The 24,092-nt window shown below is 43.0% G+C and overlaps 1 protein-coding gene across 1 annotated transcript; it reads right to left on the reverse strand.

The window, feature by feature from the left end:
• Positions 1-3,462: 3,462 nt before the first annotated feature.
• LOC104320028 (cytokine receptor common subunit beta-like) lies at positions 3,463-14,715 on the reverse strand. Its single transcript, XM_069807319.1, is given in 13 exon segments — positions 3,463-4,321; positions 4,593-4,696; positions 5,335-5,404; positions 5,694-5,784; positions 6,823-6,994; positions 7,098-7,243; positions 7,997-8,157; positions 8,262-8,394; positions 8,491-8,662; positions 9,109-9,257; positions 9,840-10,006; positions 11,743-11,863; positions 14,508-14,715. Coding segments are annotated over 13 exon segments (2,259 nt in total). The 5' UTR covers positions 14,596-14,715; the 3' UTR covers positions 3,463-3,636.
• Positions 14,716-24,092: the final 9,377 nt, after the last annotated feature.

Genomic DNA, 24,092 nt, shown 5'->3' on the forward strand with positions numbered 1-24,092 from the left:
AATGATAATCAAGTGCTCATCATTTTCTACCACAAATAATTAACCATTTGGAATTCAGATGTTTCCAGGCACATGTCCAAGTCTTTCAAATTAAGGAGACCGGCCAAATGGCAGCTTGTAGAAACCTCCCTGTGGGTTTTCCTTGTACATCAGAACCAAGTGGCTCCTGCCTGAGCACACGCCACTCGAGCTTCAGCTGAACAGTGCAGCTCTGTAGGAACACTCTGTTCTCTGTGTTGTATCCAGTGCTGATGACCAACGTAACTCCAGGTACATAATAAATGCTGTCTTCTGAGACCGCAGCAGGTCCTAATCCAGAAAACATGGAGCTGAACAGAAATCTACTGACATTGTTTGGCGTACTGGAAGCAGGCAGTTCAGGGCATGGTTAGCTAATACACAAAACATAACGTGGGCTGAATCAGCACATAGATTTACAGATCTATTTCTAATAGACATTAGACATTCTAATAGACATTCGAAATAGATATTAGGGCAGGCAGAAAGTCTCGTGAAGAGACTAGATCAGAAGGGGAACGGACTACACTCTGCCACAAACTGTGTTGTTTGCCTCCTGCAGTGGAGTAAATTCACTTTGTACACTTTTTACAAATTAAAATATTTCTATAAGTACTTAAATAGTACAAAATAGTTGGCATTGTATAATGCATTCAGATGGGTGAGAGCTGTTTGATGCCAGATGTACAAACAAGCGGCAATCCTTCTTCATCTTCTTTGCTTTGCCAAATGTTACAGCTTGTCTGAGAGGTGACACACCAAAAGCTGCAATGATAACTGAGATGATAGCTTTCAGTGAGACAGCGCAGCTATGGGAGCAATCAATACCTGAAGCCTCTGAGTGCTGAACAGACTAATTTAGCCAGAACCTTGGCAAGGAGCATTACCCTGTGTGGCACACTGTTGACTAGAGTGCTTCGGGTACCCAAACATGCGTATTTAAAGCCAGCTTTGGAATCTCCAAGTAGCACGTCACACGCGGTTAGACAAGAACAAGGCTGAAGTAAGTGCTCACTGCGGCTGAAATCTCCCTTCTACCCATTGCTCTGCTCTCAGCAGTTCATTCCTTTTTGCTTGTTTTGTGCTGGTGCTGGCACTTCCCTGCCCACACTCTGAACCGATTCAACTTGATAATCCAGCAGAAAATCAATACAGAAGAAAAAAGTAAAGTTAACAGGTTAACAAATGAAATTTTCTAAGCAAAGGACCTTGTTGCAGGCAAGGCAGTGGGTGATGGGGTATGCAGATGTTGGGGAAGAGTGGTGGGGGAAATGGCCTTTCACTGCCTTTTTTATGTAGTGAAAAATTAGTTGGCCTCTGTTATATTGTCTCACCGAGCTCAGCACCCCGCAACATAGGTAGCTTGTATTTAAGTGATTGTACAAGGTCTGATCATTGGGTGGCAGCTCTGAGCCAATGTTTTTACCTGACAGGGCAGAACTTGGAAAAAAAATGGATTCTTCTCTGGTTTAGCTAAACCATTCACCAAAATAGCTAAGAACTGTTTCAGTCATCTATTAACAGTCAATGCACTTGAAATATAGATACTCATACTATAGCAATTTGAAATAGAAGAGACAAATTGCATCCAAGCTTCTGCAGCACTCCCCTCATACCTTCTGTTTTTCCTGCAGTAATGGGTATTTCCCAGTTTAGGTTTATGCATCCCTGCAGTTGAGGCACAGATCATTTTGCAGGATATCAGTTTTAATAAAGATTTCCTGTTCTCCAGCCAATCTTCTTTTTCTTTTTCTTTTTTTTTTTTCCTTTTCATTTAACCCTCTGACTTCTGCCTATCTCATGCTATCCTGAAGGATTCCAACCTTTGGTATCTCCACTGCAAATGATTTTGAATGGTTCATTAAAGAAATGGTAACAACTGTAAGAACAGGAGATAGTCACTGCAAGAACTCTGGTAAGAGTCTTCAGCCTGCTATTAAATTCAATCCTTTATGCTGTAAAGCTTGCACTGAAATAAAACTTAAATTCAGAGCTACATCTATCCTGAGGTAAGCCCAGTATTCCTAAAAGAATGAGTTCTTACTGCTGATCCTGCCTATAATGGGATAAAAGAGAAATCCAGCACTGCTTGAAGCAGCTAGAGATCACAACAAAGTGGGAGCAAGTGAATTGACTTCAGTGGATTTCACTCTCAGGCACTGGGGTTGAAATACAATTGTGTCTTAAATTTAAAGATATTTAAAACACTTATCCATCAAGAGAGAATGGTGTTTTGAGGGTTAGGGATTACCTGTGGTGTTCCCCTTGATAGTAGTACAGCAAAGGAGCCATGGAGCAAGAAAGTTTAATAAACCCAAAACCCAAATGGTGTGTTCCTCAGGGTTCTCTTTGGGTTTTGTTTGCCACAGACTCCACTCTGAGCATCTGAAATGTTGAGGGGGCAGTGTGGGACTGCGGACAGAACCGAGGCTTCATGGGCTAAAGCTGCCAAGAGCAGCGACCCAGTATCAGAGGTGGGATACTGCACTTGGAAACAAGTAAGAGAGGTTTAAGAGCAACATCTCCGTACAGGTGGACAGTGGAGTCTTTCAGCTCTGGGCAAAACAGGGGAGTGGGCTACATTACCAAGAAGCTTTCAGGTTATTTCTGATTTTAGTACACAGGTCTACCAGTGTTTATGCAGAGTTGCCATTTTCTCTCTTTTAATAAAATTCCTTTTCTTTTAAACCCTTGGATTCATTGTTCTTGAGCAGGAAAACTGATTATCCAGGCTCATTATGTGCCCAAGCAAAATCATTTTCTTTTCCTATAACCTGAGAGGGTTGAACTGAAATCGATTACCTATTTTTAGAAAGGAGTCCTAGCTAAATCTGGCTTCTTCCCCTGCCAATCACAACAGTCAGGGGAATGAGAAGCAAGACTATCTAAATGCAGGTACATGGGAATTATGGCCTGTCCCTTTTACCAAATACATCAATATAACTAAGAAAGGAGTAGGGTCGCTTGAGATCTTTCACCATGTTGGACTAGAAGCTGGACAGGAGAGGTAGCATTTGTGGAAAGAAAATGGGATTATAACGGTGTAATTTTTCAAATTTTTGTCTTGGTTATCTAAGACCCCTACAACTCCAGCAGGCTTTGCTGAGTCTCAGAGCTGGCTACTTTCCTTTCCACAACAGCTTTCTTTAGTATTCTGAAGATCTGAGTGACCTCAATATTCTGTGCATTGTCTTCCTTGCCACTGATGGATCCACCATAATGTGCAGGATATCTGATCATTTTAATGGAGTTCCAAAATTTATTTACTTGGGGTGGTGGGTTGACCTTGGCTGGCTGTCAGATGCCCACCAAGCCGCTATATCACTCCCCCTCCTCAGCTGGACAGGGGAAGAAAAAAGGCTGTGATGAAACGCTGGTAAGTCGAGATAAGGACAGGGAAATCACTCAGCAATTACTGTCATGGGCAAAAAAGACTCAACTTGGGAAAATTAATTTAATTTATTGCCAATCAAAATCAGATTAGGATAATGAGAGATAAAATCAAATCTTAAACCACCTTCCCCCATGCATCCCTTCTTCCCGGGCTCAACTTCACCCTCAATTTCTCTACCCCCTCCCCCTGAGGGGCTCACGGGGAGACACTCATGGCAAGAGTGGTCACTGGGGGGGCTGGGGCTCCTGTGAGTCACAAGGTAACCCCCCAGCAGTGACAAGTGGTGGACGGTTGGAGTCACCAGCTGATGGCAGTAACAGGCTCTCTGTGGTGACGTACTCCAAGGGGCACTGCTGAGGAGCCGTGATACAGCTAAGAGCCTTTGGAGATTTCTGCTCTTCTGTTCTCACGTTCGTGCCTTTCCCACTGGCTGGTGGGGCCGGTGAGACTTCTTCCTCATCGTCAAGGTGCTGCATCATTTCCTTCTGACCTGGGAGCAGGAAGGGCTGTGCAGGACCTGCTCCCGGCTGTTCTTGCCTTTGCGGAGCCTGGGAACAGTCTTCCTTTGGGAGGGTCACATACTGAAGGGAAACTGATTTCTCCCGGACTCCCACTGGGTCCACTCCCAGGGTCGGATGCATATCAGGCTGGGAGGATGCCACTGGGCCCTACAAGTATGGACCATTGAAAGCAAAGCAAGGGATTGCTCTCTGGGAAGCAACACTTGCATCAGCACTGTTTCTCCTCGAAACAGGAAAGGAATGACCAGCAATCTGACGTGAGCAGGCAACTGGGGCGTGCTCTGGCTCATTTAAAGCATGGTAGGAGTTCTGTAGGTCCAGTGCAACAGGGGAAACATCTGTCGTCTCAGCCTGCCCTTCAGGGGACTCTGCCAAAGTCTTCGTCTGCCTGAATGGGGGAAAGTTAAAAGTTGCTCCTGAGAGATATTATTGTGGTAAACGTTCACTATAAAACAAGCTTAGTTGAAAACACACATAGCTACACACAGGGTTAGAAAAAATCTTTGTTGGAGAAGCAGGCTAACCCAGATATCCCTTCCTCAAAAGCAACTTGTATACGCTTTTTCGTGACAGAACATTTGATTATATCCTGCCGTGACTTAGGGAGCTCTTTGAGAGACTATCATCCACAGTGTCACCATAACGTGCTGTTCACTCACCTGTCCACAACTTGAAGGAAGCTAGCCTGCTCCATCTTCTCGGAAAGGTTGTATTTGTTGAAGTCCAGCTGGCTGCTTGTTGGCTGGTTTCCTAAGGGTACTTTCTGAAAAATGAAAAAGCAGACGTGACAAAAGAGCAGTGTCTCACTGGCAGTAGAATCGAGAACCATTTCTCATGGACAAAGACAACCAGCAGGAGAGCCTACAGCATCTGGCAATAGGGATACAACTTCACTAATATGACTAGAAGATGTGTCCTGTTCTCCAGAAGATGGCCACTTCAAACCCATATTGCCTACCACTGACCTAACGACAAGTACTCAGTGAGCCAACTAGGAAAGATGCCCTTCTAGACTTGTTATTTACGAATAGGGAAGGACTCGTGGGAGATGTGATGGTAGTGGCTGTCTTGGCCACAGTGATCACAAAATGACTGAGTTTAAAACAAAGCTAAGGACACTAGATTATTTCAGTCAGTTAAAATTTTAAAGTACTGAAAATTTTCTAGCTTGATTTTAAATCACAGTGATGCTGACAAGATCAACACAAAGAAGTCTACTAGGATAAATGTAAGAACACAGTTATCTTGAATGTGACCAGAACTTCTCCGAAAAATAAGCCATAGACTAATGAAGCTATCTGTTCACTGGGGACTAGGAGACAAGAAGAGCTCTTAAGATTACTGGAAGTCCTGAAACAGAGAGAGAAATAACGAACCCTTCACGGTACAGTTCCCTCTTACCCCCAGGTAGCTCTGGATCAGGAGACTCTTGCCGGGGTTCGGAATCTTTGCCTCCCACATTTTCTTCTTCCTGCAACAACAACACAGAGTTTGCAAGATTTGGTTCTCAACGTGGCTGCAACCGGAAAAGACTGCGCCCCGTGCACCGTGCTGCTCTGCACAGCGAGGCACCACCGAGGCCCTGGCACGCCACCACCCAACTCCCACCCTTGCACAGACATGCACAAGGCTGCCCATCGCACACCAAGGCTCATCTCCACATAGACGTCTCTCTCATGGCGCACAAGAATTGCCTCAGCCTTTATGCCACCCACATGGCCAACACGCTGCTAAATCTCCTCGTCACAACGCAAGCCTACCTGAGGAAATACTTAGAGCTGCAATAAGCAACTGTTAGCAAAGTGATGATGAGAACTGGGAGCATCACTGGGAGAACCACTGGTGGCAGAACTGAAACAGAGGAAAAAGAAATAGGTATCCACCTGCAGTATGGCTGCTTCCCATAACAGGTTTTTCACTCTTCATGCAAGCAGATCAGGCAAACGTAGGTGGCGTGTCAAGGGATCCGATCCTGAGGCCTTCAAAATGTTGGGATACCCTCCAAAGTGGGACAGACCAAACGTGGCCTGAGCAGCTTACTGACCAAAGGAGTTCAGCGTTTCCTTTACTGATTCTTTTCCAATTTTTACTGACATCAAACAATTGATGCTAATAAAAAGATGGTTCGGTACCTTACTCCACCATCAACAATAGGCAAGTCTTCAGTCGTCTTAGGTCTGCCTTACTCTGTACAGTCCTGAAAAGATGGGCTCTCAGAGACTTCCTACGAAAGAGCTTCCTCTGCTAAGGGCAATAACTGATCACCAACAACATGCCAATTTCTTCCCGAGTACACTCACCAGAATTTGCCTACTGTCTTACCACTACAAGCTTCCTCAGCACAAATCATGTAAGATCATAGTACTCTGGGCACAAGACCGCATGATAGCGGACATTCTGCCTCTAAGTCCAGAAAGAGCAAGAACATGTAAACGTTTTATCTCCAGTAGAATCTACTCTGTGTTTTAGGCAACCCCGTAGTCACTCTGCAAATACAAAAGACTGATGGCTTATATTCTGCCTTCTTGCAGTCTCGGGCTCTTCAGTCACTGACAGCAGAATGGACTGCTGGAATCAGGAAACAAGGATGATCTTTTGGGCAGGATCTTTGCTTGATTCCCCATGTGCAAAACTTTACGGTTGGTTGCACTCGCCTTGTGAGGGGCAGTAGGAAAGAAGCTTAAAAGGTCATTCCTGCTCACCTCCTCCATCAGCGTTGCTGCTGTACTTGCAAGGAAGCAGACAGGACAGCTACCTTGTTAAGTGACCCAGGCTAGCTCGTGGCTGGACCTAACTTCAACCCCAGCTGAGAGAATGTATTTTTCTATAGAGGCATTTCAGCCACTAACAGTCCACCAAACCTTACAGAAGTAGCCTGCATGAAAGTACCATTCTCAGTTTTCCAGGTGAACTCCTCACTCCATTCACTCCAAGGCACATCACAATGAGGCATGTTCACCCTTGCACGCATTTTCCCCCTATATTCTGTAGATGGTGCCAGCCTCTGCAGCGTGAAGATGAAGGGAGGTTCATCATTGTTGATATTTAACTTCTGGAGAGTCTGGGGAGAAGAAAGAAGCACAGATAATGGAGGTGAGAGGAACTGCCTTTCCCATTTGCCCAGCAAAGAGAAATCCAGGAGTCCTGCACTTCCTAAGACCTACCTTTTTATATTGGTGGGTTTTCCAGTACTCAACTTCGTATCTCTGTTTTATGAAGCCATATTTGAAAGTGTGTTTTATCCACCTCAGTTCATACTCTTGGTTCCCTGTCACCGTTACTGACACATTTGCAGGCGGCAGCACCTTAACTGGAACACACAGAATGTCTCACAGTCCTTATTAACATACTGGTCCAGCACTCCCTTTCACCACTGTGAATAGTTTCCAGAGACTGAAAACAATGTTGTTTTATGCAATGTAAGAAGTCTCAGCTTTTTAACACTTCTTAATTCTCTACATCTTCATTTTCAAATACAATAAAACACCATTAGACCATTAAAGAACAGAAAATCCACATCCATGAATGTTGACAGCACTCCCTGTGTACAGAAAAGCAGTAAAGCAATGTTTGAAACATCTGTACTGGTCCACCGCACTTGCAGAGATTTTCAGCTCTCTTGGAGCTACTGCCTGATATTTTCAGCCACTGCAGGAGCTCTCCCAGCTTTAGTCTGTGAAAAGTAGCACCAGTACCTCCAGATACATGCGGGCAGAGACGATCCAGCTGGCACCCCTTACTCAGCAGAGGAGTCCTACCTCATCCAGTGCTCCAGGGGCCACTGCCCAGGAGCTCTGGGTCACAACCCGAGTTTCTACACAGCAGCTTCCACCCCCGCCACTTCCCTCAGAGCAACAAGTGCCACTGAGGAACTCCACACCTACAAGCCACCGCTCCCAGACCTCTGACCTGACACAGTGTCCAGTTCCTTTCGTCATCAGTCCCACTCTCTTCCTCTTCCTACCCGCTTTTCCTCATCACCACTGCCCTCAGCCCCTCTTACCCAGCCAGGCATCTGTCCAAGAAACAACCAGGAGAAGCAAGAAACAACACAGCAACTCACTGTTCTTGTAGGCTTCAATCAGTTTCTCCTCTGTCTTGGCCCGGACAGACACATGGTACTGGCTCTGACTGCTGGAGTTGCTGACCGGGATCTCACAGCTCTGGACTACATACAGGACATGGGGCAAGGCCTTCTCGAGCACAGGAGAGCACTCCTCTTCTCTGAGGGGAAAAAAAGAGCTTGAGCTGACATCAGGGGGTGAATGGGACAGAGCAGAAACTCCACGGGAGAGGCACAGGGGTGCTGCCATGGGCAGAGCACGTACGCTGATGATGGAGTGGCCCTGAAGAACAAGCCAAAGAGGACAGAGGTGGTAATTGCTTTCTTCACTTCCCAGCTGCACGTCAAATGGTCTGCACCATTGAAGAGGCAGCGAAGGTTCCTGGGCTGAAGGCCACCTTCAGAGAAGATGAGAGCACACTAAGTGACAGGAAAGGTCTTGCTTCTCAGCCAGCGTTTCCACCCCTGCACAGCCTCGCTCCATCCCACACTACCTTCAGGGGTCTCCCACGATGCCTCCGTGCTCCACTCGCTGTACTGCCCGGAGAAGCCACTGGCCCGCCCCGGTCTGGCTCGCACACGGGCAACATAGCTGCTCCCTGGGACAAGGTCCTCGCGGCTGAGATGGCAATGTGTGGTGTTGGAGAGCAAGAGCGAGGCAGCTTTCTGGTGTTTGGAAAAAGGAGGGAGAGCAGGGAGGGAGGAAATTGGGGAGTTGGGGATATGCATCCTCCTGAAGGGGAAGCAACTTCAAACGAATATCGCCAGCTTCCCACATGAACCCACAGGCTCCTGTTGGAACAGGATTTCATTCCATTTGGGAGAGATTCAGGGGAAAAATCAAATCCAACTCAAAACCCAAGTGCAGTGGGGTTTTTTTCAGTGAAGAATAGATTTTTGCATTCAGTTCAGGACAAATGGTATTTGACTGGGCAAGTCACTTGCAAACAGAAAGAGACCCCCTTCCGCCTGACCTCAAACAACATTTGCTGTACCTCCTCAGAGTGCCTGAGAATGGAAAGGCCATTCATTTGCACAACTTTTACCACAGGCTCTCAACCTCCCAAAAGGGTGCAGCCCAAACCAGGACAGCCCGGCTCCTCCGCTCTTACCTCCCAGGACTCCCACTCCCGCTTGTAAGTGACTTCATACTCCAGGGCATTGCCCAGCCCTTGGCTTCCATCAGCTGCTTCCCAGGTCAGCAAGAAGTCTCCTGATCCCATCAAGCTGACTGAGAGGTTTTGAGGTGGGAGGGTCTGAACTGGAAGGCGAAGGTGCAACCCATGAGATGAGATAGCGAGGACAGGGACATGAAGAAGGGAAGAAAATGCCTAGCTGATGTTCTCTGACAAATTCTGGTTATTTAACAATTTCCGTGGGTTGCTACAAATAATCCATGAGTCTTTTGTTCCACAAAATGCAAACTCTGCCAGACCTGGTAAATATAGTTATGAACAGAAGAGGAAGAAAGGAGAGCAGTGCTGTTGTGCAGCTTTATAGCAACTTTGTGAAAGAATATGCTGTAATGAATGTAGAGCATGGTGCTGAAACAGAAGAGTTTTTTGGTATCTTCCCCCAATCCCAATCAAGACACGGGTTAGCTGGCAGGTCTACTCCCATTTTTTCCATTGTAACCATTGAAGGTAGACTCATTTTTGTCTATCTTGAATGCACTGAATTTGAAGGTGGTAGTATGGCCTTATAGCCGTTTAACTGCTCTCTTGCTTACATTTCAGGTTAAGGGCTGACCTAAGTATCTTTTCAGGATTAAATATTAATACATTAATCTGAAAAACTTTTAAATACTCGAGAATATAAACAAGACTTAATGGTTCATCTTTACCATTCTGAAGCAAGTAGACATTTAGCTCTGCCTGTATTGTCAGGTCAAAATTGAAGGTGTAATATTCTCCATCATGTCCATGTTTGTGACACACCCAATGCATTGTGAAGTTCTGGCACTCAGTGTGGTTTTCACCTTTGTGGGACCTGCAGGTCATTTCTTTGTTCCTGGTTACACAGGAAAAAAACATGACTATCTGAATAGGATGCTGCTAGATGGCTCAAAGGGTGGTTTCCAAAACCTCCCCACATGCCATTTTATTCTGTTTCTAAATCCATGTTTATCACTGCATTATGTTGGCACACTCCTGTAGTTCATTAAGTTACAGGGATAAATTCTCTAATATCAAGCACATCTGCTTTATTCTCTCTTCCTTTCCTCAAAGGAAGATGCACTCACAATAACTATCTTGGTTTGGTAGGTGTCTGGGCCCTGAGCACAACTGCTTTCACACACACCCTGCAAGGGGTTTGGCTACCCATGCTCAAGGCTGTCTTAGCTGGAATCAGCCTGACTGAGGGCTTCCCCACCTTCATTCAGAAGCTGCTTTTAATTGCAGGCCCTTGCCTTTGGTCCTTGCCTGAGCTATGACGCAGCTGTATCTGTGCCTGGTGATACATGTTGCTGATTGTGATCCGTGGAATTGACTTCCTAACTTGACCTGAAGCATAGGGACTTCCTTGGGGATCTGGACCGATGGCTGATCCTGGTCACTCTCACTGTTCTGCTTTTCTTGTTAACTGTGGGATTACACTATTATCAATGAGGTCAATGCCTTGCTGTCACTCTCAGCTCCTAGCTCACCTTCCCTTAGCAAGCAAAGCTTGTTGCTTCCATAACAGTAGCTTTGGCAGTTTACATGTGTACAACTGTCTGTTATACTAAGCTTATGCTAGCGAAGTCAAAGAAGGTAAGCCAAAAAAATGCAGCTAGCAGTTGTGACAGAAGTTTTATGAGGACTATGCTACTGCAGTCCTCCTACAAAAAAAATTTCTTTCCATGCAGACTGTGGAGTCCTTTGTGTCACAGGAACACTTCTGTGGTTTGTAGACTTCAATCCACAGCAAACTGCTAATATTTGGAATGTGATTCAATACTCTTGGGACTGTAAGGGGCACCTTCTCCATTGACTTCAACAGCTGTCAGGTCAAGTTATGAGTGAATCCTACAGCTCTTTCTCAAAAATAAAACCAAGATAACTTCTTCCTATTCTTATTTCACATTTTCTTCCCAACCTCCAATTTCTCTGCTGTTTACCCCTTCATCTCCTGCTTCCACTATTATTCTTTTTCTCCTTCCCCTATTTCTTCCTTCTTCTCTGTCCCTTTCTCTCCCTCGTACTCTCCATTTTGACTGTTCTGTTTTCTTCTTGAAAGGAAGCAGACATAGCAAAAAGATAGTGCAAGACAGCCTCAGTATCTCTGAGAGGAAACCCAATGAGTCTAACAAATACGTACAACTTCTGTTTTTCTCACAGTTTGTTCTGCAGAAATTATTTCAACATAGCTATGCTTTTACTGGCATAAGGAAGAAGAAGCCTTCTTTGCCATTCTGATTAGTTATTATCACCACTGCATCTAGTGTAACACATCCTTCTCCACTTGGGTGCAATAATTAACATGTCCTGCCATATTTTGTGTGTGTGCTCTCACAGCAAAAGCAGGGGACAGTGATTGAAAAGATAATGAAAACAACTTGATTAGCATCCTCTGCTTCCTGTTCTTCCTCATCCTATACAGATCCAGCTTTCTTCCTAGCCTGGACATAACACTGGTGTCTGCAAGCTGGATACTATGGTGGCTGCAAGCCCAGTCCACTGTCCTTTTGCCCAGCTCCATCTCTCAGGTTCAGCAGCCAAGCCCCTTTAGACCCTTCACAGAACACCAGCCAGGCACACACTTACTTTTCACAGCAGTTCAGAGTCACATTCACGAATTGATGAGCCTCTGAACACTCCATCCATGTGCAAGTTGTAAGAGATACATAGTCGCCATAACACTGTAGGGTCTGCATTGGGATGCTCTCTGAAAAGAGGAAACAATCAGGAGATGGATGGGACTAAAGAAGGTAGTGGGAAACGGTAAAACGAACACAAGCTCTGCTACTGTACTGGAGAAGGCAGAAACAGAGAAGTGAGGAGCTGGCTGATGAGATCGGCTGTGAATATCCCCAGTGTTGTTCAGCTCATACCACATGGATTTCACAAATAAAATTTGGCCCTTCATGGGAAAGCCTGAAGGCAAGAAGTCTCCAAGAGCACCTGCTGCTCTTAGAGTAGGCTGGACTGTCATTAGTTGCCATTCATCAGAATTTTAGCGTGAGTCTTAGGACTGAGAAAGCCTCAACTTTTTGACTCTGCTTGTTTGTAAATCAAACTGGTCATGCAAGAAAAGTGAGATTCTGGTCTACAACCTGTGAAGAAAAGCTGGAATTGTTTTATAATAGGTAAAATTAATTTTCAAGAAATATCCTAATTCAAAAGATAAGTCCAAAGGGTTAAGCTTGGTCTTTTCAAGCCTCATTGGACTTCATGCCTTTGTAGAAAAAGGGCCTCATAACACTGGCTAAAACCTCAAACATATCTTCCCCCTTCTGTTCCCCACCCCCCAGACAGGAATCACAGCCATTCTGATACAGTGAACTGTGATCTAAGACTTCGAATTGTACCTCTGTTTCTCTTCCTGAACTGCAGAGGCCTGATGCTCCATGAAACTCCAACACAGATGGGAAGCTGGTCAAGCAAGTGTGAGTATAACACAGAAAGCCTAAAAGAGCAGCTCTCCCCAGCGAGAAGCCTGTTGTCTCCTATGAATGACCTTTCAATATTCCCAGTTGGAGGAATTGAGAGTACCAAGACCAACTGGGCAATGCTGAACGGGGATTTATTTAGCTGAGCACTCACATCAGCATCGGTGTCCTAGAATCCGCGTAATTCTGAGCCCTGGTAAATCTCTGCATAGTTTTGCAATAAACAAGGGTCCAAGCTGAATGGGAAGACCCCCAGGACCTAGGCAGGGTAGTGTTGACTTTTGTACCCCTTAACGACAGAAAGAATCTGGGAGACATATAGAAAAGCAGCTTCTAAGAACACAATTATAGTTTTTAGAAAAGCCAAACAAATGCTTTCACCAATTCACTGCTCTTCTAGCAGTCAAGTGATGTCTCGGTAGAAAGGCAGTAAGTGCAAGATATGGGTGATTTATTGTTTATCGCAAAAGAACAGATGCCTCATTAAGAAGGACATTCAGTTTTGCCTTTGTGGGTTGCTGTCGTGGTAGTGAATACTTTCATGTGCCCACTGAATAAGCCCAGTTGCCTTAGCAAAAGTTATGCCTCCAGGAAGTCAAATGCAAAAGTGAGAGACACCCACTCTGGTTAGCTACAATGACATTTAAGTCACAGAAAGGAGAAAGCTTCCTGACAAGGAAAACATATTTCAAAAATCTAGCTGCTGAAAAATTTGTGTCCCTCTATCAGTAAACAAACATATCTCATAGGTGGATTTGCAGAGAACCTGCTTTTCCTTTTTCTTTTGTGAAAAACCTGTGTGCAAGGAGGAGCCGTGTCTGTGTTGAGGAAAGGTCACTGTTAACCTGGGAACATGAATGTGCCCTTCCCTGAGAATTCAAACTCCAAGAACAGGTGCTAGAGTTGCCTCTGCTGTGACGGGAACTACTGACCCAGGCTCAGCTTGGTTGAGAGCTCTGTTTTTCAGAAACAGCAGCCAAGAGATGGCAAGAAATGATTTTGCTATTCCTAGCAGCCCTACAGCAGCTGATGCCTAATCTTACAAGAAACACCTGTGCCCAAGTCAAGTCACTTTGAGGTCCAAAAAGTGAAATATGCTGCAAAGACAAGGTTGTTGCAGTCGTTGTGGGGTTATTGCTTGAGACACCACAGAGTCTGTGGCATTCAGTACTGCAAATCACACATTAGGCAAGGGAGCATAATCCTCCCAAGTGCCAGAGATACGTGTCTATCTCTGGAAAGTTAGATGTGCAATGGGTACATTTTTCAATACCTTTTATTTCAATACCTTTCATTCAATACCTCAGAGCCTCCAACACTTATGAGTAATGACTCAGTTTCTCACTTGCACAGGTGCTGTGCCTCTGCTCTGCCAGCTGTGTTACCAGCTGAGACTCTCAGCTCCCTGTCTCTTAGGAAGCAGTAAGCCCTCGCTGTAAAGAAAAAGCAAGTATCAATTGGAGGCAGGACAAGTCAACAGACATAACGAAGAGACACCTATTGCGGAGGAAAAAAGGCAGGTTGGTAAAAAAGTTTTCTTTTGGTATAAACCAAAATGATATCTAACGATGGGACAGGCAAAGTCAGAGCTCATACTGGTAATAGTCAGGCCTACTCAGATGTGAAACTTCTTGACAAGTCAATTTAAATAAATAGACTAAGAGGCTGTGAACATTGTCTAGCCCATGAAGTTTAGGGTCTTGCCTAAATACCATTCACAACTCTCCCACTGACATACAACTGGAGTGTTTGGGATAGCCCTGGTAACTACATATGTGTACGCTCTCAGAGTGTCCTCTTTCTGGCACCAAGATGAAAGTAGAAAATAAAGGGAGGATGGAGAAATATCAGGCTAAAAGAAAAGGAACAATAATAGAAAAGAAAGGAGGAAAAAATAGAGGCAAAGAGTCTGAAACTCACCTCGAATAGTTCCAACCCCCAAAACCAAGCATGGAGCCAGAAGAAGACTGATGAACTCTCTCATCTTCACACCTTTGCACACAAGCATGATCTTATGTCAGGCAACAACTCCCTGCATCACTGGCTGTTCTTCCTCAAATGCATGCTCAACAGCCACTGTTCTTCCTTCTTTGTCACTGGTTGTAGCTGAAAGCAAAACTCATGTGGTTAGCTGGGTGGGTCTTGGGCCTTCTGTTGGCCCCAAACTACTTCTTCCACCAACACTGATGTGATCTCTCAGAGTAGCTTCATATGAAGGTAATTTATTAATGGGAAAACTTTCTGCCTCCTCGTCAGAGGACAAGAACAAAGCTTGCTGTTTGAAACTAATGGATTTTCTACCTCCTTCCTTCACCTTGAGAAGAAACAAGCCCTAAGTTACAAGAAGGAATTAATTATCTGTGTTGATTCACCTATCTGATCCATACAAAGTATACCCTGCTGTTTCACTGAATCGTGAACCTGTCCAAAAAGAAACACTTCCTTGCCTCTCTTACCACTCCTACTCACAAAATTGTACTTCTGGTCAACTGAGAGAACCAGTCCTCCTATTTCTTCACCTTCAGATCTGATTCACAGGGCTTTTAAGTTCTTGTTTGTTTGAGGAGAGAGGGATCCTTGCCAATTCCTTCCCCACAGTAACAACACATTTGCCTTATCTGAATGCTGAATGGTCTTCAAGGCAGGTGCTTCACAGCAAGCGGTTAGCTGACTTTCTCATTTATCACTCACATGGAATTGGTGCAAATGCAACTGCCAGCGGGACACCCACAGCTGTACCCCTTCAAAGGAGCCTGAGCTCTACCTCCCTCTCAGTTGTGCTGTTGTAGTCTTCAGCATGAGAGGCATGTTTGTTTTGTTCTCTCTGACCATTCCTGTTTACAGTAGAGGTCCAGCAACTAGGTTCCTGATCTGTATCTATATCTAAGAAGAGGGAAGGAAGTACTTTGTTATATTTTGCTTAAACAATTTCCAAGAAATGTGACTAATTGTTCCACAAAGAAGATGTAATCATCTCTTAACAGAGGCTGAAATTTGCTGCTTGTTTTCTTTTCTGTTTATCTGCACTCAAAACCTGTCCTTTAAATCATCATTCTCCTTGTGTGCATTGTTTTCTGAAAGGAAAACTAGTTGCCATAAAGTTAAATGGTCATTAAATAAAACATTAATTTACATTGTGAATGTTGTCTTAAAGACACATTGCTGTTGCTAAGCCTGACCTGGATAAAACTGTCTGCGTCCCAACAGTAGCACTAGAATTGTGGATTCTACTTAAACCAAATCCACATTGTTAAGGGATTAAAATTCAAGCCACTCTCTGATTACATATTTTAATTTAAGTGATAATATCACTCCGCATCAGTAGAAGTGAGGAAAATATACTCAAATGGAGACAGTGTAATTTAACATATATTTAGATCTTCCTTTTAATCTTAGGAAAAAAAGGAAGGGAAGTGGTGGCATCTAAAGAAGTGAGAGGTGGTGAAATTTCTTACGCTTTCTCTAACCTAACCTGCAGTCTCTGTGAAGAGACTACTATAGTTTGGGGCAGTACCTTTATCACTTAAAAGTACCTTTATCAATTAAAAGTACCAGACTTCAACCAACTTTGGATTACATCCTCCACAGCATACACAATTTCTTAGAAATCAGTGGCAGCTGGAAGTGCATTAGAAAAATTTTTGAAAAGCTAAAAGAAAAGCAGAGTAAGCCAAAGCAAGGAAGAATAAGGGAAAGCTACTTCACAAGTATTTTCAGGATATTCTATGCAAGTGAACATTGCACACAGTACATGGAGTTGAGCTTGAGAACGGAGGCTTTTTGTCTTCACAGTCCCCAAAGGGTACACACACACTCTCCTTCTCTTCATGCGTCTTTCACAGATAAAACACGAGGTGTAAGCTTATTCCTTCAGTTTCTTCTGAACAGGCAGAATTATCCCACTTACAGACCTGAAGAAAAATGAGGATTGGGAGTGAATACCCATGCACTATGTCACTTGAAACTTCAGTCATTCATAAGTAATCGCTTTTTCTTCTTTTCATGCTTGTTAAGCACATTCACACTCTGTGTGATTCCAAGCAGTACTCTGTTACTCCTCTCACTTAATTTACTCCAATTAGGTTTCAGCATCCCTAGGCACAAAGGATCTACCTATCAGATGGATTGCTTCTGCAATAGAGCAATGCTTGGTGAATGTGAGATTAAAGTTCCTTTGGATGGAACGGAGGCGTGCCTCTTCAGCAAAGCTGCTACAGTAACTTGAGCTTGCATGGAGTGTGACCGGAGCAGTGATAGCAAATTCACCGTGCTAGTCCAACAGCAGAGTCTGACACCATCAGTTACCTTGTTAGTTTGAACAGAAATCACTGTGCCAAGACATACCTATGCTACAAAGGTCTGAAGAGCTTTGGCTTCGGAAAGTTAAGAGGCAGCTTCCTCTATATAATCAGGCTGTGAAGTGATGCCTTTCTTTTTAAAGGCCTGACAAAGGGAGCTAACTGGCATCTTAATTACCTATCTAAAGTGAAATCCAGTATCAACCTTTAGCAGCAACTTAGGGTAGTTTCTTGAGAGACTCAAGAAAATTATTCTGATACAAAGACCAGGTAGGAGGGATGAGTCTAAATCCCTGGATTTCTCCTGCTCTGTTTACTGAGCCATAGTGAAAGCAACTTTTCATGGGTATATATAAAAAGCAGTGAGCAGATTGCCATAAATTCATTGGTAATCTCTTCAGGACTACTGGGATGGGCTCTTTGACCAGAAAGACTTTAATTAATCCTTTCAGAAAACACAGAATTGTGAATTGACATGACAGCAAAAGGCCATTTGTTAGTCAGTTAAAATTTTTTATCCCAAAGTGAGATGTAACTTGACTGAATGGATGGACAAGTCAAACCTTTCAGCTCCAAGACAGGACATGAGGATGAAGCCAAATCATCCTTTAGACACTGTGTGGGTCTTGTCATATCTGTATAGGCCATCCCTAGCCTCTCTTGCACTCAGTGGAAGTTCTGTCTGGCATGCGATGTCACAGATTGATATCACAGTAGCCAGGTACCCCTGAGTGGGCCAAGTGGACCTCATCTGCTGGATCTGGTCTTCACCCCCAGGAGGAGGTCACCTCCCAAAAAGTGCTCCTGAGTGACTTGAACACTAGCCATCACTGTGCCATGAGTTACTCAACAGGTACCACATGCAGCAAAGGCTGATAGGTGTCTTAAGTAGGATGGCATCCCTTCAGGAGCCCAAAAAGGAAAATATCTCCATTTCTAATAAAATTAAGATCATGACCAAGTAAATAAAAACATGGACAAACATTTTATTAGAAAAGATGCATGCAGTTGAAAAGATGGCACATACCACGAGGAATCTAGACATTCTCTTAGTAAGTGCTAAGAAAGACCCAATAGTTATTGCCCACATGCACACCACCAACAAAGAAACAGCAGGCAAGAGGTGCTGAAAGCAAAGTTTAAACCAGGAGGCTAAAAATGCGGTCCTACATAGTAGCATTCTTCAGTGGTCCTGGTTATATACTCTGTGTCAGATAACAGAGGCTCAGTGCATGAGTGATTAAACTGTGTAGGGAAAAGGGGATTATTAGCATCTGGTAAATTTTTGAAGCAGATTAAGTTTATATAAGATGGGTTCCACCTAATCAGAACAGAATCAGTGCTGCTGACATTTAAGATTAAAAATGCTACGAGGCAATTTTAAAATGAAAACCAAGGAAATCATGCCAGATGTGGAAAGTAAATTGTTCAAGATTGATACATCTGCATGGTCTGAAATCACAGAAAGCCTATGACTTAGAAAAATGGATAGAATAGAAGGTAAGAAAAAACCAAAGAAAAACAATAACCCAGGTAAGCAAAACATATAAAACTATGCAACTAAATCAAGACAAATGCCCAAATATGTCTATACAAATACTTCGCTTTTAAAATACAGTTTAAACAGCAGAACCATTGCCAAATGCCTTTAAAAAAAAAACAGGCATTATGGAAGTTAGATGAAGATATTCAGTGGAACACTAATACATTTTGTACATGAAGAGTAGTTTGCATTTACACATTAATGCTAAAGAAAGTATGGTGTCAAACAGAGTATGTGTCAACAGTTGTGTTGTACTGCAGAATTTCAATGCCTGCAGAATTTAATTCCACACTAAAAGGAACGGTATGCTGTTAGTGCTGTGCTACGCTATCAATCACCTGAGCAGAAGGAGGTGAGTGAAATGCTAGAGGCAACCAGAGACCCTGAAGGGCAGACAAACAGTAACAACGGGACAGCCCAATCATACTAGACTAGGTAAACATCACAGTGAACCGTGATGAGGCTATGTCTCCACTGGTAGACTAAGCCAGGACAAGGCAAAGGTCTGAGCTCTGGAATGAGATCATAGACTCCACTCATGCTGCCAAACGCTTTGACATGGCCTTTGTCTATGTCAATGAGCAAGCCAGGGACAGTTTCCAATATGAAGTGTGGAAAAGGCCACCTTATACTGCTGGGGAAAGAGCTTGGATACACAAATCTTCCATGACTGCACCATGTCAATTGCTCTTACAGCCCAAAATGGACCCTGGCCTACTTTATTTGCTAGTATGGATCTAGTCACAGATTCTACTTTTTTAGCCACTATAAATGATTGCTTCTTGGAGCTATTTGTGAAAGCACTCACGAGAAAGAAACAAACTGATTTAGTCCTGAATAATATACAAGACCTAGTACAAGCTGAAACAACAAAAGACACAAGTTTACTACAATAATGTTTTAAGGCCATACATAAAAATAACAAGACTGGCAAAATAACCTCAAGAAGCTGTTAAAGGGATCAAATGTTTGCAGTGCCAAAGGGGCTGTTTAAAGAATCATTTAAAAACTTAAAAGCGAACTTAGGCCTTTTGTAAGTCTACCCATGCTATAAAGGTAGGGTTATTGTAGCCTTAATGTTCTGAAACAGTAAATGAGGCAAGACATACAGAGAAAAATGATAACTTATAATGATCTTTTCCAACTAAATCTTTCAGTTTAATAAAACATAATTACTTTCCTCACAAGCCTTGCATAACCTACATTCTTACTCAATTGCTTTAATGTAATAAAATCTATAAAGGAACTTAAAAATTCAATTGCCGAACAAGTAATTGTAGTAGAAAATCAAAGGCTTTAACAGCCCTCAGTATCAGAGAAAAAAGTACCAAATGCAAGTTTTTGAGGAGTACTCAGAGAATCCAGGGAACTACTGACCAATCAGGCTGGCTTTTGTGCAGGATGAGTGATACAAACTATAATGAAAAATAGGAATAGTAGAGGGAAATGTTCTGGTGAAGAGTTAACATAGCTTTTGTGGAGAGTAGTCATGCCTCATAAAACTAGTAGAGTTCTTGGAAGAACTCCAGAGGAAGATACAGGGTTTTCCAATAAGTGTATTATACCTAGATGTCTAAAAAGCTTGATGAAGTCCCTCAAAAATGTGGTTCCAAGAAACTAAGAGATAAAAGGAAGGTGCCTATGTAGATTAAAGTCAGTTAAAGACAGAAAACAAATGAGACAGATTAATGGTTAGTTTTTATATTGGAGGAAAGCTTTAAGTGAGCTCTCCCAGAAATTTATAATCTTCAACATAATTTGAAATTATCTGGAAGACTGAGTGATCAGAGATCTCTCACCCGAGAGATCTGGGTAATTGAGAAAGACAAAATTTTATCTAGGGTACTCCAATCTAACAATGATGGAAAAAGTTAAGTTATTAGGTTTAAATGGGGTATGAAATTAGAATCATAGAACCATAGATTCATAGAATGGTTTGGGTTGGAAGGGTCCAAACCCCCTGCCATGGGCAGGGACACCTTTCACTAGATCAGCTTGCTCAGAGCCCTCTCCAACCTGACTTTAAACACTTCCAATGATGGGACATCCACAGCTTCTCTGGGCAACCAGTTTCCATGTCTCGCCAGCCTCATTGTAAAAAATTTCTTCCTTATGTCCAATCTAAATCTACCCTCTTTCAGTTTAAGACCATTGCCCCTTGTCCTGTTACTACAGGCCTTGGTAAAAAGTCTTTCTCTGTCTTTCTTATAAGCCCCCTTTATATATTGAAAGGCTGCAGTAAGGTGTCCCCGGAGCCTTCTCTTCTCCAGGCTGAACAACCCCAACTCTCTCAGCCTGTCTTCATAGCAGAGGTGCTCCAGCCCTCTGATCATCTTCATGACCCTACTCTGGACTTACTCCAACAGGTCCATGTCTTTCTTGTACTGGGGACCCTAGAGCTGGATGCAGAACTCCAGGTGGGATCTCATGAGAGCAGAGCAGAGAGGCAGAATCACCTCCCTCGACCTGCTGGTCATGCTTCTTTTGATGCAGCCCAGGATACAATTGGCTTTCTGGGCTGTGAGCGCACATTGCTGGCTCGTATCTAATTTTTCATCCAGCATTAACTCCAAGTCCTTCTCTGCAGGGCTGCTCTCAATCAATTAATCAATTCAGTGTTAATAAACACATAGAAAGTCATGTGACAAAAAACCAACTCTAACTATACAAGAAGATCAAAGAACCTGTGAGAGCAGACAAATAATAATAATAATGGCAGAGTCCAATTATCATAAGACTGGCTAAGTAACGTGTTTCTTGAATACCATATTTAGTTCTTGTCATCTCCCTTCAGAAGGAGTACTGTAGAATACTCTGTAGAAACAAAGTACAGAAGTGTTTTCAGAAATATGGGATCTATAGGAGGAAAGATTAATTGCTATGGAATTCTTCAGCTTGGAAAAAGAAAAAAACGAGAGATGAGTTGACAGAAGTTTGTAACACCTCAAACAGGAGATGGTGAATAAGGAATGATGGTTAATCAATTCTCCTAGAACAAGAACAAAGGAGCAATTTACCATGCAACTAGCACAAAATGAGTCCAGGAAAATGTGGGCATTTTTTTGTTTGAATGTTTTTATTTATAAACAAATTGATTAATGCTTTACTATCAGACATTATGAAGCCAAAAAATAAAGCTGTTTTAGAAAGGGCTTAGTCGAATCTCTAAGGCCAGAACTGTTAAGTACATATTATCTACAGCAGCTTAGATGTAACCTCCAACTCAGGAAGGCTCTGGGCCAGATACCAGGTAAATATATCAGTTAAAGATTTAATTATTTACTGTATACTTTTCCATGTTTACTACACCGTGGCTTTAAGCATCCACTGCAAATATTGGCAGAGACACAACACTGGGCAAGATGGAATGACTGTTTAGACTATATTATAGTCTCTGCTGCAAGTAGAAGGGAAGAAAAGGGTGTCTTTAGATGCTGAAATAGCATCACGAATCCATCATGAATCTGCAGTGAATGAAATAAACTTGAAAATGTGCATCAACATCCTATGTACCTCTGAATGCAGCAGAAGGACAAACAGATTAGAAGTACACTGCAAGGCTACAGCAGACGCAAAAGTACTCATCTCAAAAGTTTGCAATGCATGTACACGCTGTGAACAAGGAGCTGGAAATTTTTTTAAAAGAGAACAGGAAAAGCCATCCAATTGTTTCAGAAAGCTTTACATCTACTTTTCTAGACAAACAAATTAGCCTTCAACAACAAGGACCATATGCTCCTCTAACAACAAACTGGAAAGGACACGATGAATCTACAAAGCTTTTGATCTAAAGCTGGCTTACGTTGAGTAAGTTTGCAGAGGAGTCTGGGTCCACCCACCTAACGCCATGGTGAAACATCCGTCACGTAATATGAAGAGTTGTTAGGAACAAGGTTGGAACATACGGAATCCTGGCAGCCACTTGGAAGGACTTAAAAAGGGCCAAAATAGGCACGAAGTCATTGTGCTACTTATTCCCCACATACAGAACATGACGTGTGGGGTTTCTTGCCATGGCAATTTCAGCTCTGTAGTGAGAGCAGAGGGAGCATGTTGGGAGTGAGGAGAAGAGGCAGAGATCATACATTGGAGTTTTATGGGAATAAGATTGTGTGTACAGATGTGTTTGACTTAATGAACAAGAAACTACAAAGGGACTGGCAGGATGGGTTGGGTTTGTTTTCCATTACCTTGCAGAGATGCAGGATTCTCAGAAATTCTCTAGCTATTGTTCCTTCAGGCCTTGGAGGGCTTTCCACTGCAGGCTTCCTTTTCTAGCAAACCATTCAGCCTCATTTTCCTTCCTTACATAAAAGATAACCCCCAGGCTAGCAGAAACAGAACACACTAGTTCAGCATGGATCTTAATTAGAACTATTGAGGCCACAATATACTTATTAGCCTGATCTCATGCAAATTCAGGTAATATATTTCTGGTTGAGGAAGATTTTGATAAGGGAATAATAAACTGATTACTTCAGAGCAACAAAGAGAAAAATGCCTGCTGTTAAGACACAGGCAGAATCTTTGATGTTCGAGCACACAGTAAGGAAAGGGTTGCAATGATTTCGTAACTGTATATTCATTGTAAATAGAGAGTTGTAAAATGTGATTTACAGTATTAATTGAGATGCCTACCTCTCCTTTTTTGACTATATAGGAAACATTTTGGTGAATCATGACTCAGATATACAGGCTGAGGGGCTGGAACTACTTAGTGGGAAGACCTACAGAGAAAAGCATGTCATAATTGGCTCCTGAATCATCAGAATGATGATTCCTCTCCTGCATATCAGTACCTAGCACTGGGGAAGGTAGCAGCAACCTCCTTTTGCACAGTAACTTTGTGGCTCAAGCTGATGATCAGGAAGCTGAAGACCTGGGACTCACAACAGCTTCTAAGTCTTGAATCATCAGGCTATAGGATTATAAAATGCTTTTTATCACCCCCACTGCAGCTGGACCTCATGCAGAAGAAAATGGAAGATTCATAGGATCAGCAACAGATGAAATTTATGGAAGCTTTGATTCTGTTACCCAGTAAGAAGTGGATTCTTCTGGCACAGCAGAGCCATAGGTTGTGACCCCTACTTCCAATGTTCATTACATATTTTAATTAATGATGCTTAGGTGGATAGTGACAATGGCATGTTACTCTGCAAGCTCCAGGCTCCTGAAGTGATCTTCAGATCATAATATCTGCTCTGTGGGGTCATATCAAATGTTGTTGTATCTATAAATCCTGGTTCCAAAAGCAGCCTCTCTAAATACCCAGTGAAATGCAGAAGGATGGGAGCAACAGATAGCTCTTAGAGTGCTGATTGCAATGCAAATGGGCTTCATCCTAAAGTCACTGAGCTGAATAAAAGTTCTGCCACTCACTATTCTTCTTGGTTATTAAAACCATAGCAAATCAAGGCCCAGCAAGGTGATGCATATCTAAGATGTGAATCCAGATACCAAATTTACATACAAATTTGAACATCTCCTTTTAGTACAGGCCTAGACAGAGCATAATCATACAGCCTGGAAGAAATTGGTTTTGCTACTCATAAAAGGCCAAAGAAGAGACTAACAAAAAAATCCACTGATTAGGAAAGGACTAAATTGAAAATTCCTTAAAGTGGTCATCAATATTCTCTATCAGAGGCTGCAACTGCCTGC

This window comes from Haliaeetus albicilla, chromosome 19 (genome assembly GCF_947461875.1).
Source record: "Haliaeetus albicilla chromosome 19, bHalAlb1.1, whole genome shotgun sequence".
NCBI classification, from domain to species: domain Eukaryota; kingdom Metazoa; phylum Chordata; class Aves; order Accipitriformes; family Accipitridae; genus Haliaeetus; species Haliaeetus albicilla.